This window comes from Aspergillus uvarum (genome assembly GCF_003184745.1).
Source record: "Aspergillus uvarum CBS 121591 unplaced genomic scaffold BO82scaffold_22, whole genome shotgun sequence".
NCBI classification, from domain to species: Eukaryota; Fungi; Ascomycota; class Eurotiomycetes; order Eurotiales; family Aspergillaceae; genus Aspergillus; species Aspergillus uvarum.
Genome location: NW_020291319.1, coordinates 301,425 through 312,942, shown reverse-complemented (window position 1 = coordinate 312,942; position 11,518 = coordinate 301,425). Strand labels below are relative to the sequence as shown.

At 51.3% G+C, this 11,518-nt stretch overlaps 7 protein-coding genes across 7 annotated transcripts; 3 read left to right on the top strand and 4 right to left on the bottom strand.

Annotated features, from left to right (window-relative positions):
• The first annotated feature begins 153 nt into the window (after positions 1–153).
• On the top strand, positions 154–1,225 carry BO82DRAFT_353727 (protein transporter TIM23). The gene is made up of 2 exons (XM_025635034.1): positions 154–952; positions 1,015–1,225. The coding sequence occupies exons 1-2, from the start codon at positions 359–361 to the stop codon at positions 1,036–1,038; spliced, it is 618 nt and encodes a 205-aa protein (XP_025492709.1). The 5' UTR covers positions 154–358; the 3' UTR covers positions 1,039–1,225.
• Positions 1,226–2,913: 1,688 nt separating this feature from the next.
• BO82DRAFT_62986 (uncharacterized protein) lies at positions 2,914–4,425 on the top strand. The gene is made up of 2 exons (XM_025641408.1): positions 2,914–3,491; positions 3,555–4,425. The coding sequence occupies exons 1-2, from the start codon at positions 3,105–3,107 to the stop codon at positions 4,410–4,412; spliced, it is 1,245 nt and encodes a 414-aa protein (XP_025492708.1). The 5' UTR covers positions 2,914–3,104; the 3' UTR covers positions 4,413–4,425.
• A 704-nt stretch (positions 4,426–5,129) lies between these two features.
• Positions 5,130–6,468, bottom strand: BO82DRAFT_413724 (uncharacterized protein). Its single transcript, XM_025639896.1, has 2 exons — positions 5,430–6,468; positions 5,130–5,378 (listed from the first exon to the last, which is right to left on the bottom strand). Exon 1 carries the CDS (start codon positions 6,454–6,456, stop codon positions 5,494–5,496), a length of 963 nt encoding a protein of 320 aa, XP_025492707.1. The 5' UTR covers positions 6,457–6,468; the 3' UTR covers positions 5,130–5,378; positions 5,430–5,493.
• Positions 6,469–6,965: 497 nt separating this feature from the next.
• Positions 6,966–7,298, top strand: BO82DRAFT_247684 (uncharacterized protein; the record flags this gene model as incomplete). Its single annotated transcript, XM_025630840.1, has 1 exon — positions 6,966–7,298. A coding segment is annotated over one exon (333 nt), but the record flags the coding sequence as incomplete, so codon positions are not given.
• A 238-nt stretch (positions 7,299–7,536) lies between these two features.
• BO82DRAFT_364213 (uncharacterized protein) lies at positions 7,537–7,960 on the bottom strand (the record flags this gene model as incomplete). The annotated part of the gene is made up of 2 exons (XM_025636936.1): positions 7,537–7,822; positions 7,869–7,960. The coding sequence occupies 2 exons, from the start codon at positions 7,958–7,960 to the stop codon at positions 7,537–7,539; spliced, it is 378 nt and encodes a 125-aa protein (XP_025492705.1).
• A 314-nt stretch (positions 7,961–8,274) lies between these two features.
• On the bottom strand, positions 8,275–8,907 carry BO82DRAFT_374011 (uncharacterized protein; the record flags this gene model as incomplete). Its single annotated transcript, XM_025637395.1, has 3 exons — positions 8,275–8,301; positions 8,479–8,589; positions 8,659–8,907. 3 exons carry the CDS (start codon positions 8,905–8,907, stop codon positions 8,275–8,277), a joined length of 387 nt encoding a protein of 128 aa, XP_025492704.1.
• Positions 8,908–9,428: 521 nt separating this feature from the next.
• On the bottom strand, positions 9,429–10,413 carry BO82DRAFT_62968 (uncharacterized protein). The gene is made up of 2 exons (XM_025641407.1): positions 9,851–10,413; positions 9,429–9,776 (listed from the first exon to the last, which is right to left on the bottom strand). Exons 1-2 carry the CDS (start codon positions 10,232–10,234, stop codon positions 9,705–9,707), a joined length of 456 nt encoding a protein of 151 aa, XP_025492703.1. The 5' UTR covers positions 10,235–10,413; the 3' UTR covers positions 9,429–9,704.
• Between the last annotated feature and the right edge of the window lie 1,105 nt (positions 10,414–11,518).

Here is an 11,518-nt window from a genome sequence, read left to right as displayed (position 1 = left end):
TGGTGGATTTTCGAGGGCGGGTCTCCGAAAGAGGCCTAGCTCCGGGAGAACCATATTCCTTTTGCCGCGCATCGCCGGGGGAAGGCGGTGGTAGGCGGTTGAAAGGTTGGTTAGCAGAATTCCGTCACGCCGAGTCACGGGGCTGAAGTTTTTGTTCTCCGAGAGACCTTAACAAACCCGCAAGTTCATTTGAACTGTCAGAAGCTCAGTCCAAGTTCTTCCTCTTCCTCGCGACAAGACCTCCCCTTCTCAGCAAAGCGCCTGCTGGCCAAAAATTCCCTTTTCCTTTTCTTTTCTCTTCCTCCTTCTCTATCTCATTCTCTGTATTCTTTATAATATATCCCATCTCTCTCCAAACATGTCTATCTGGGATTCGCTCAGTGGTCGCAAACAGGACAAGGGTCCCGGTGCCTTCGATCCTACCAGCGCGCAAGATGCCACCTCTTTCCTCTCCGAAGTCGCCATTCCCGATCCTACTCAGCTCCATCCCCTTGCTGGCTTGAACCAAGATACCCTCGACTACATCTCCCTCGAAGACTCCGCCCTCGACCAGCTCCCCGGTGACCGTTCGGTGCTGCCCTCCCGCGGATGGTCGGACGATCTCTGTTACGGAACCGGAACTACCTATCTTGCTGGTTTGACAATCGGAGGTGCATGGGGTCTGGCTGAGGGCCTCAGGAAGACGCCGGTATCGGCACCCCCGAAGATCCGCCTCAACGGTGTCCTGAACTCGATCACGAGAAGAGGTCCCTTCCTCGGTAACTCCGCCGGTGTCGTGGCCATGGTATACAACGGCTTCAACTCCGGTCTGGGATACGCACGTGGCAAGCACGACGCGGCCAACAGCATTGTCGCTGGTGCTCTGAGTGGAATGGTCTTCAAGAGTACCCGGGGTCTGAAGCCCATGCTGATCTCTGGCGGCATCGTCGCGGGTATCGCGGGATCTTGGGCTGTACGTGTCAATCGTCCCAGTTTAGCTGTTTTGCTCACAGTCACTAACGATTTCTCTCATAGGTGGCGCGCAAGGCATTCCTGTAAATGTCTCTAAATCAGTCGATTCAGTTGTATTTTAGCACTCGAACTCGAGACGACGACCTTGATCCGATCATGCGTTCGAGAACCCATATGATGTGTATGGCCTGTTTCACCAAAGCGGGAGAGGTTGATTTGTTGCTTCACTTCGACATGTTCACGCTGTATTAGAACGGTTTTTCTTTTTTTTTTTCCCTTTTGTTTCCCTCCTTCGCCACCAATTTTTTCGTCTTACAGATCTCTTCCCTCTGGCGCACAAAGCATCTTTCTCGCATTCTCCATGGTTTTGGACCGGCATGGAAATGGATTTTTGTTTCGTTAACTTTCTGTACATATAACGGACTCCTGGGTTTGTGGTTCTTGCGGGCGAAACTGTTGCAGGTTTCATTTTCGTCATCTCAAGCAACCTTAATGTTAGTTCACACAATGAAAAGCATGGGAACTAATAGCGACTTCAGATCCGGTTCTGCACTCATGAGTATGAGTTGAAGGCTGTCTATTTTTCCTCGGTCGACAGCAACGACGGCCGCTTTTTTTCAGGGTCGCGTGAGGCGTGAACCGAGCATTAGACTAGGATACTCGTAGTCTGATTGCCACTACCGGGCTGCGGCATATCCGAGCTCGCCTTGTCCACGGATGCCTCAGGCTACATGACGATCTAACGTTTCCCGAGTTCGGACTAGGCGGGCGTGTGAACTACAACCCTCAACTGCCCTTTCGCTAGAAAGCTCCTCTTGTATTTTTCAAGTCGGATTCCCGCGTCGAAGGAGACAATATCTTTGCCTCTGGTTCTCGAGTCTGATTCAATGGAATATGTCGGGCTATGGCTAGCGCCACCTGAAGAAAGCCGCGTAATCAGGTATACCCTATCGAAAGAGTAGTTGTTCATCAGAGTGCAGCGTACATACCTGACAGACACCATGCGGGTGGAATATCCTCTGCAATGAGGTTTTTAGGTCTAGAAGGGGTCGTCGAAGCAAATATACGGTACGCCGTGTGCGCGTCGCAGGGTGGCGTTTGTTAGCCGCGGAAGCGTCCGTCGTGCTATCCCGGCCGTAAGTAAGTAAGGAGAAGTAAAGCTGACAACCATACCCTAGCACAGAAGCAAATGATTGTAGATCGCATAAGTTGAACTTCTAGGAGATTGACCTTCTGTTCTGTAAATAGGCAATGGTACAGAACCTGGCTCGATCTGATCATCCAAGGCTTGGCACGATGACTTGAAAGGAATTACTCTTTTGGGAAACTCCACACCCAACTGAGCCCTCAGGGTCCACGACGGCTGTGTTTCGGCCTGTTTTCTCCGCTGCTCGTGTCAACAGGCAGCCATTCCAATGGCGCTTCTGTCGCAGGGTAGGGCGAAGGAATCACCACTTGCTTCTTCTGGTGATCAACTCGAGGTATGTCTTAGCCAAGCTTCCAGTGAAAACTCTATGCCAAGCTGTTGTGTGCCACTTGTGCCTATATTTGGTATGGTGGATAACTAACTGATACGAAGAGCCAGTCCCAGGTCTGCCCTGGAGTTTGCACTCAACGGCCCTTGAACAACAGGCATCGGGGTCTGTTTGGGCATGTCGACGAAGGTTCATTCTTGGCAAGAATAGGGTTGCCTGAATCAATAATGCCATTGGCGTGCTTTCAAGCCATAACCAACTACGGGCGCCTGGCCGCCATGGCAGTCACAGCATGAATCGATGGACATCAACAGACCTCTCAACGTTGAGAGTGCAAGCCAATTCGAGGTAGATGTTTCAGCCTGCCACTGTCTACTTCTAGGGACCTTAAGCTTCTCAATCCGTCAACCAAGGCTGGCAGTGCAACGTGCATTCCTCCAGCGTTGGTCGATCGCCATCATTCAAAGGTGCCCTAAGCGGGCCGCCCTTGGCCGTGGAGCCTGTGAGGCTATGAGGCCCCTTCTCCGCACCTTGGACCCTGATCCATCCTCGCGTTACTCCTGGTGCCGGATGGAGCTTGCCCCATCTTAGTCCTTCATTCACTGGGCGAGGGACTGGAAACTTCTGTTATAAGACCAGCCATGGCAGTCGCTCCGGGGGCTTCCCCATCTCACCACGATGGGTCTTATACGACTTACGACTTTGCTCTTCACATATGTGTCTTCGCGCCGACTGACGTTCCTCGCCTTACTCATTGTGGTCTGGCTCCTTTGTTCTCGCCTTCCTGGTCTTGACCTTTATGCGAACCAACAAGTGGTCAGGAATCACAGTCGAGGCGAGAATGGGGGTCGATTCCTATATGTTTCGCCCTTTCGACAAAATCCGGACCTGGAGTATGAGAGACAGCTCGCCAATGGTCTGCGGGAGCTAGAACAAACCGTGCTAGAACAGCAGGGAGGAAATATTGTGGCGGAAAACAGGATATGGCAGATAGCCAAGGAGGAAAGCCAACGAGGACCGGATTCGGCCTACCTTCAGGAGAGAAACCCTGGCTGGGCATACACCGTAAGTACTCTGTCAATTCTCACGTTGAAATTTATTGTACCCAGCTAAAGCTATACCTCTCAGTTGATGAGCGATGCGAAGGCATCCAAGTTCATCGCCGAAAGGTTCTCCACGATTCCTGAGATTGCCCAGATCTACGAATCGTATCCCTATCATGTCCTCCGAGCCGACCTTCTCCGCTACCTTCTTCTCTATTATTACGGGGGCTTCTATGCCGACATGGACATCTACCCAGCGCGACCCATCAACGAGTGTCCAGCCCTACAATCGATACTCAAACCTTCAATGGATGTTTCAATAAATTCAGCCAACGTGTCGCTTGTGCTAGGGGTTGAACTGGACGAGCCATATGCCTCTCCGCAAACCATGCGCTATTGGCGCTGGACCCGGAGCTACGGACTGATTCAGTATACGATGTACGCCCCGCGCCGATTCAGCCCCCTGCTCCGAGAGATCATTGTTCGATGCTTGTCGCACACCCGGCAATACTACCGCCAGCACAGTGGATTTCTCAGCAGATTCAGCTATGACAAGAATGCCATCCTGGGGATCACGGGCCCGGATGTTCTCACGGACGCTGTTCTCGATGCCCTCTCCGCGTCGCTCCCCGGCTCCCATTCGTTTGTTCAGAAGTCTGTCGGCATGGATCAGGATACCGGCGATTTGGCAGCTCCTGCTGGCAAGATGGAGAGAAGGGTCACCTGGGCGCCCTTCCATGATCTTCACGAGCCCTTGTGCGTTGATGCCAGTGAGGCTGTTCCCGAGACGCCCATGGGCGGGCTTTGCGTCGTACCGATCAGTGTGTGGGGTAATGGGCAGCGACACAGCAAGGCCGAGGGTTTCAACAGCCCACATGCTTGTCTCAACCATCGGTTCGGAGGGTCTTGGAAGAAGGGTTGGCGCGAACGATTGTTCGGATGAGAGACGCTATACACAAGCCTTGTCCCTATAATGAACACTCATGAAAATTGACAACGAAGAAGCAAATATCTGTCCCTATACTTGAGATGAGGGCGTAGTAGTCAAAAAGAAATACCACACTATAGGGGTCGCAATCCCATTTTTTCCTTAGGACCCCTTTCCTATGGCCCAACAATATTTCTCTTACACACTTTTGAGGTTTATATACTATAAAATCAGTATCCTGAACCTATACGCAGACCAGCAGCCGAACTCCTCTCTCCCGACAACATGGGGAGAAGCATCTGCCCTGCAGTACTGGAAAGACGCCGAAAGTTATTCGACAAGCGAACAGGGCGCATACTGCGTCCCCTCCTCATGGTTAACTGTGACCGCCTTCTACAAGAATAGTCCTTGCTGTTGCGCAGACGCTACCGGGATATACTTGGTTATGGTACCTTCCATGGAGGCCGGTTCGCTTTACAGGTGTCACAAGCACCTCGAAATGGAACAGAGCCCGAGGTCTGTAGTCCAACGCGCAGAACCATTCGGCACTCGTTCTCGTGAAGGGAACAGACGAACATAGGCCTATTTCCTTCATACTTCGATCTGCTGAGCCACTCCGTGCCCCCAACATCAGTGCCCCTGCATTCCAGGATGGGATACTGCCCGACGGCATCGACTTGAGCACGGAGCGCGAGGGCTTTCTTGTGTCAAGCCAAGTCAAAAATTGCGGGGCTCCCAAGATATGGAGGCTGGTTAGCATGGTCCAGTCCCAGCTCGAAGGCTTTTCCATCAAGCACACGCTCTAGCCATCAAGAGCCTCTGTAAAGGTGACATTGGTCCACCTTGCAGCTAACGGGGAATGGTAGTGTTCCACGAAACTGTACACCACTTTACAAAGATCGTGAAGCCCAATCCAACAGCCAATCCGGCAAGAACCCCTTCCAGGAACCCTCTGTTTGCATTAGAATGTGTTTGCCGAGCCTATAACGATCAGTCCAGTTGACAGATTGAAAAAAATGAGGGATGTCGTACCTGTGGCGCTGGATCACCCTCACCGACTGGCTCGAAAGGTGGCTCAGGCTCATATTCCACCTCATCATCCCTCCCAAGCTCCTTGTGGTATTTCCTGAAGCTGCCGGATCTTCTCGCGCACGAACTCTTCCCGTCGCTTGTGCATCTCCGGCGATGTGGTTACGTCATGAACCCTGTGTGCTATGCTTGACCTCGGACCCCAGCAATATTCATCGAGTAAATCCCAATATAGAAGATCCACAGAGGCTCCCATATGCGAGGCTAATGTGAACCACGCAGATCTGTCTTCGAGGGACCGGCGCATCCGAACGGACAGACTATTGTCGGATTCGGTGAATCCCTGAGTCCGCTCTCGCTCCGCCAGTGCTTCCAAAAATATGTTCGCCTTCGGGAGAAAGGATTCGAAGAAGGCATCAGGTCCGTCTTGGTCGACTAATGAATGAGGCCGGCGTAGGAGTAACCACCACGGAATGCTGGCCGCAAATTGACAAGGCGCCGCGTAGGTGAACTCCCAGTCCAAGACACCCACAATCCGCAGTGAGTCGTCTACAAGAACATTGCCAGGGCAGAGATCGTCGCAGAACAGCTTGAAGGGGCCGCAGTCGTCCTGGGGGATGAAGTTCAGAGCGATGGCCTTCATCAACTGTCGACAGGCGTATTTCTCCCTGCAGTCTTGCGAGTCGTACACATTGTTACGCTGTTGCTCGAGGTGAGTTGATTGCAAAGCCAGAAGAGATGTAATGTAATCAACGGATGTGTCATAAGTCCTTGGTGGTGTGCAGTCCTTTAGTCCACTAGTCCGTATCAACTCGTTCAGTTCACGAGTTAAGGGTCGCCCATCAACAATTGTCTTCCCCGAACAGTCTTCATTGATGCTGCCGATCTTACTGAGATTGAGCCCCCAGAGTTGCAGCAGTACTTCTGCCATTTCTCCATACAGCGTCTTAAGCGTCTCAGGGTCGATGGCAGGATCCAAAACATCATGCTTGTCAGAGAGATCGTCTTGTCTTAGTATGTCTGACATCATCTTGCCGTCGATCTGCGGCAACTGACCCAGCCTCGATGCATGCTGAAGCCATTCCAACAGTAGGACTTTGGGCACAGTGTTCTAGTTTCCCTGTTCCCTGTTCCCTGCACTTGGAATAGTTTCTGAGTGGTGAGGCTCAATCAGCACTTCAAGGTTGTAGGTATGATTGGGCATTGTGAGTGATACGATATCATGCCCGCGAATGGGATGAAGCGTAGAGCGTGACAAGCACCAATCCACTGAATGGTCAAAAACCATACATCGATAGCCTTGAACTGAATGACAAGAAGTCTTTAAGAGACCCACTGCAAACCTCCTGGTTGTTTCCTTCGAAAAGCTATCGAACACACAAACCGAAAAAGCACAAAAGCCCGCGCATTAGAACTTTTACTCCATCAAAAAGGTGGGCTTTTCTCCCCAGTTGAGAACTCGACGGTATTGGCGCTTATGCTTGCTAGGTCCCTGGTGCCCGAGCCCCTCATAGCCACGCCTCTCGTTCGCTGTCTAGGATGTCTACAAGTTCTGGGCTGAGAGGATCGTGCGATGTCTGCCTCCACCTGAACAATGAACACAGCGCCGCGCCATGTCCTGTTTCTCGCTGCTGGAATCGCTGGAAGCGCGGTCAGGTCACCGGAGGCTGCTTTAAAAAGTCGAATAGCTTCACTTGGTGGATGTGCTACGCGTGCAAAGATCACCCTGGCGCCAAAGACAACCTTATATTAGGGGGCCTCAGACAGCGAGACGTTACGCGTGCACAAAGAAACGATTACAAGCTGACGAGAGTTACTGGAGGTGATACGTCTAGCGGTAAGGTGGACAGCAGTAGTCCAGTGGCAAGCAGCAGTCCTTGAGTCCATGATGGGAGGAACAGGGTTTGAAGACCACTGCAACCTTGGTGAGGCCGCTGAGGAGTCGATTCGTGTCAATGAGATGCGACTTTTCAGCAGCAAAGTCTGTGGAGTATAGTGCATTGATCAAAGTCTGGATCCTCCCGAACCTTCTATGTTGGATATCGTTTTCCTTAAGATGGAAGCTTAAATGCTCAAAAAGATCGTAGTAAGTACGTAGACAGTGAACTATTCACGGTGTGCCATTTCCGGCTCGATACTTCTCAACCTCCTCGTTCCACTGCAGAATGCTTTCCACACTCAAGCCACGGTCCTTGGCCTCCTCAACTGGCTCGTTGTCTTGGTTGTCAAATTGGTCAATGATCCATGGATGCATCTGGAGTCGACGAACATTTTCGATATCCCCATGACCATCATCGAGCCAGATGCCATCGTCGTAGCCGCTGTGCCAATTAGATAAGCGCGATGTTGCAAATCCCGATTGCTCATCAGCAATATACCGTTCGGGATGAGGCATGCTGAATGGTCAGTAGATTATCGATAGTATTTGATTAGTCATTGTACTCACCCATCGCTTTGACCCGCAGGACAAGAATGGCAGAGACTGTCAGCTTTTTCAAGACACCAAACATGTAACACCACTGCAGTATGCTCATTGTTAGGCGGCAAGGCAGGAACCGCGCTGCCCTAGGTTTATATAGTTTTCAGCAAGTGCCTTTCGAATCCATGGTAGCAGTGCTCAATGACACCGACTGAAGACAGAAGAAGAATGACGAATATTCCGATCAGTTGGCACAGTCAGTAGCTAGCTGCACCACAACCGAAGGAGCGCGATTGCCGATTTGCCCTTACTAGTAAGCTCGTTATTATGGAAAAGGTAGCAATGGAGATCGCTGTCAAAATCGTTTGTAACATGATCGTATTCAATGGGAGTAAGTAGATTGGAGTGGTGGGTCCGTGTAGAGGAGTTTTATACGATATATGATTGTGGTCGACCCTAAAGCTTCGGAAATAGACATGTCGACTGGGGAAGGGTACGCAACGAGGCGAGGAATATTCCAATCAGAATTTAACCAATGATTCCAAGACCAGCACAACACCAAAGTGCAGAGGCATCAACCAAGTATATGTGATAGTATCGGGGGAATTGATATGAGACACTAATCAGGATGACTTGGACGTCTCCAACCCATTTCTGACGGAGTCGTTCTATAGCCAGTTCTTCAGGCATCGGCTCCAGAAATTTGTCAATCTCATGGACCCAAAGGAGGTTCTGTGGGTTGACCTGGTAGGCCGAAGTGTATTTCCAGTATAACAGATACCAACCAGCGGTTTCCTAGTCAATGATGTCAACGATATCGTCTTCGCGGACAAGAATGTTGAGGCTGCTGAGGTCTCCATGAGTGAAGGTCAAAGGCCAGAATTTACTTTGCTGTTGTCTGATAAGTTCCTGCGCATCAGCCTGAAGCTTAGGATAAAACTTCAATTCCCTGCGTAGATGCCAATGGGAATCCTGGATTGTATCCAAGGGGCCAAAATCCAGAGAAGGGCCTGGGACTCGGCAGTCATGTAGTGATCCCCTATCGACTGAAGCAGCCCCCATGCCTTAGGGTGGCTGGAGATCACGCATCTCGCAAACCAATTTTGCTAGTGCTGAAAGAAGTTTGGCTTTTAATTCCTCGTTCCATCTTACCCATCCCTTCTTGGGCTCGAACCTCTTGAGAATCTTGATCACCAGACGCGTCAAGCACCAGTTGAACAGGTTGGATTCGACTGGACTAGATGCGCCGAAAGGAACGGCGGACGGCGACGAGGAAGGCTGGATGTCGTCCTCGACTTCCTGCACGTGATGCTACATGTATCCTGTATCAAGGAACGATGCTAGACCTCCACCACTCAAGGTCATGAAACGTGATTCATGACAGATGACCTATCAAGCTGAATATCATATTTCTCAACTCCAGGCCATTTGCAGAGAGATCTAGGTGATCTGTTTAGGCAATCGCGTTCTCCTGTTCTTCATCAATAAGGTCTTTTACGAGGCCAGTTCCTTGTCACCTATATATCGACAAATAGGCTAACTTCCACCGAATTACAACATGGTAATCACGTCATATTTTGGCTGTTATCAACTGCGATCGCCCAAAGTATGTGCAAGAAAAGGAAGTAAATGCTTGACAATCTCGAAGGAGTCACTCAGGGAAGTCAGATTTATGGTGAGCAAACAACAAGCTGGATACTAACAAGCTCTCGACCCATCAATTGATCACGCACCTTCCAGCTAAAACAATGTACAATAAACAACACCAAAGACAATATCATCATTCCCACTCTCCCTGGAATCCTCCACACAATCTCTTCACCAATTTCTCCCCCCTCTCCAAACAATATACCACCCATCTATCCAAGCATCTCCCTCCTTACAACAATCCACCCCCAATAACCCCAGCAACCAACAACGCAATCACCCCCACGGCCTTCTTACTCACCCCAACAGCCGCATTCGCCCCACTAGTCGAGCTGCTCGACGCACTTGACCCCGTCGCGGTTCCGGAGCTCTTGCTCTTCTTCGTGGAGGAAGACGAGGTGGCCGACGCCGTCGCGATGATGGTCCCGGCGCCGGTGGCCGGGACGGTCCCCGTGGCGGTCGCGTTGGCGCCGGTGTTGCACCACACCTCGCCGGCCTCAGAGGCCTTAATGAGACACTCGGCCAGGGTGTGGACGGTCTGACCCTGGGCGAGACAGTAGTAGTCGCAGCTGCTGTAGGAGACGACGTCGGCGGCGCCGCAGCAGCTGCTCATGATGGCGGAGTTGTTGCCGGTGCTGGGCATGGCGCAGGCGGCGTCCTTGATGGGGATCTCGTAGAGCTGCTGGTGGCAGGTGGAGGTGGCGGAGGCCGCGGTTGTGGTGGTGGTGGTTGTGAGAGACATTTTGGCTTTGGTGAGTGAGTGGATAGATTATTGTCTTGTGAGATGGTTGGACTTTGTGTTCTCAGAGGTAGGTAGGTATAGAATGAGGTATATAATGAACGAGTGTGTGAAGTGAATCAGTGGCTGAACGATTGTGGAGTGGTCTGGTCAGGGTTTTCAGGGTTGTGCAGGGTACTTATAAAGAGGCGAGGGCTCTATGTCGCTGCCTGGATCCCAGACCAGGGACTGCTGTAGAATCCTTAGCCATGGATTGATGGCTAAGCGGAAGATGCTGGGGGCGCTGACCGCTACGACTGGCCCCCTGAGGGGACACTCATGCCTGCGTATACTCCACTAGGGGACCCGCTGTCTGATCCCTTGGACCAGTGGCCGTCAGGTGTATCCTTTTCTTCTAATTATGGGTCGGCGACTCCAGCCGATCCCGTCTCAATGCAGTTGGCTGGATGTTAAGTCGAGGACCATAGGTTGTCTGATGGCTGTGCCCAAGCTACTTCACATCCTTGGGGCAATTATATCTAGATTGTCAGATACCCATGTCTCAGATGACGCGTCGTTTGCTTCGATACATGAGCATAGATGACTATTTTGTCCTTGCTTGATGGCTAGTAGAGCACGCAGGGACAGGGCACGTAGAGGTTGACCCGGCGTAACCTCATCCAGGCACAGGACTACCAGCCCCGAAAGTTCCAGCGTCTTGATCTGCACCGGAGACTCTGCAGCCTGAAATTCAGGAACGATATCCGAGCAATCTGTCGTCAAACAAGTTCTTCTCGATCAACCAGAGTGTGCCACTGATGCTCATAATCCCGTCGGAAGACTCCGCCATGCATGGCACTCTAATCAAAGGCCTTCCCGACAGGCGACGGCCAAATTAACAGCAGAAGCCACCTCACAAACAGGAAGGAATAGCGAGCCGGGCTTCTTGGCAACAAAGCTTTTTTTCCTTGCCGAGATATCGAGGATATGACTTTTCCCAGAAATCCTAGGATCGGTGGTTGTCGGGCAAGGCGACAGACCCGGGCATTGCCTTCGCGTGGCATCTGCCAAGAGGTATAGTCTGGCATAGCCCGGAGTTCACTTTGCCTTTGGGCTATTGATATAGACAGGACATAGCCACCATGAAGTTGAGACTTTGTTTGGCTTTAAATAGATTCCTTGATCTGTCTTTGGATAGTGGTGTGGTGTGAGAGACGAGAGCGGGTCTGGCGGTTAAGGATTGAAGACCGGGTCGATGAAAGGTCGATCCAAGGCCCAAGTGGAGAGGCCGGGTAAAGTTTATTCAGA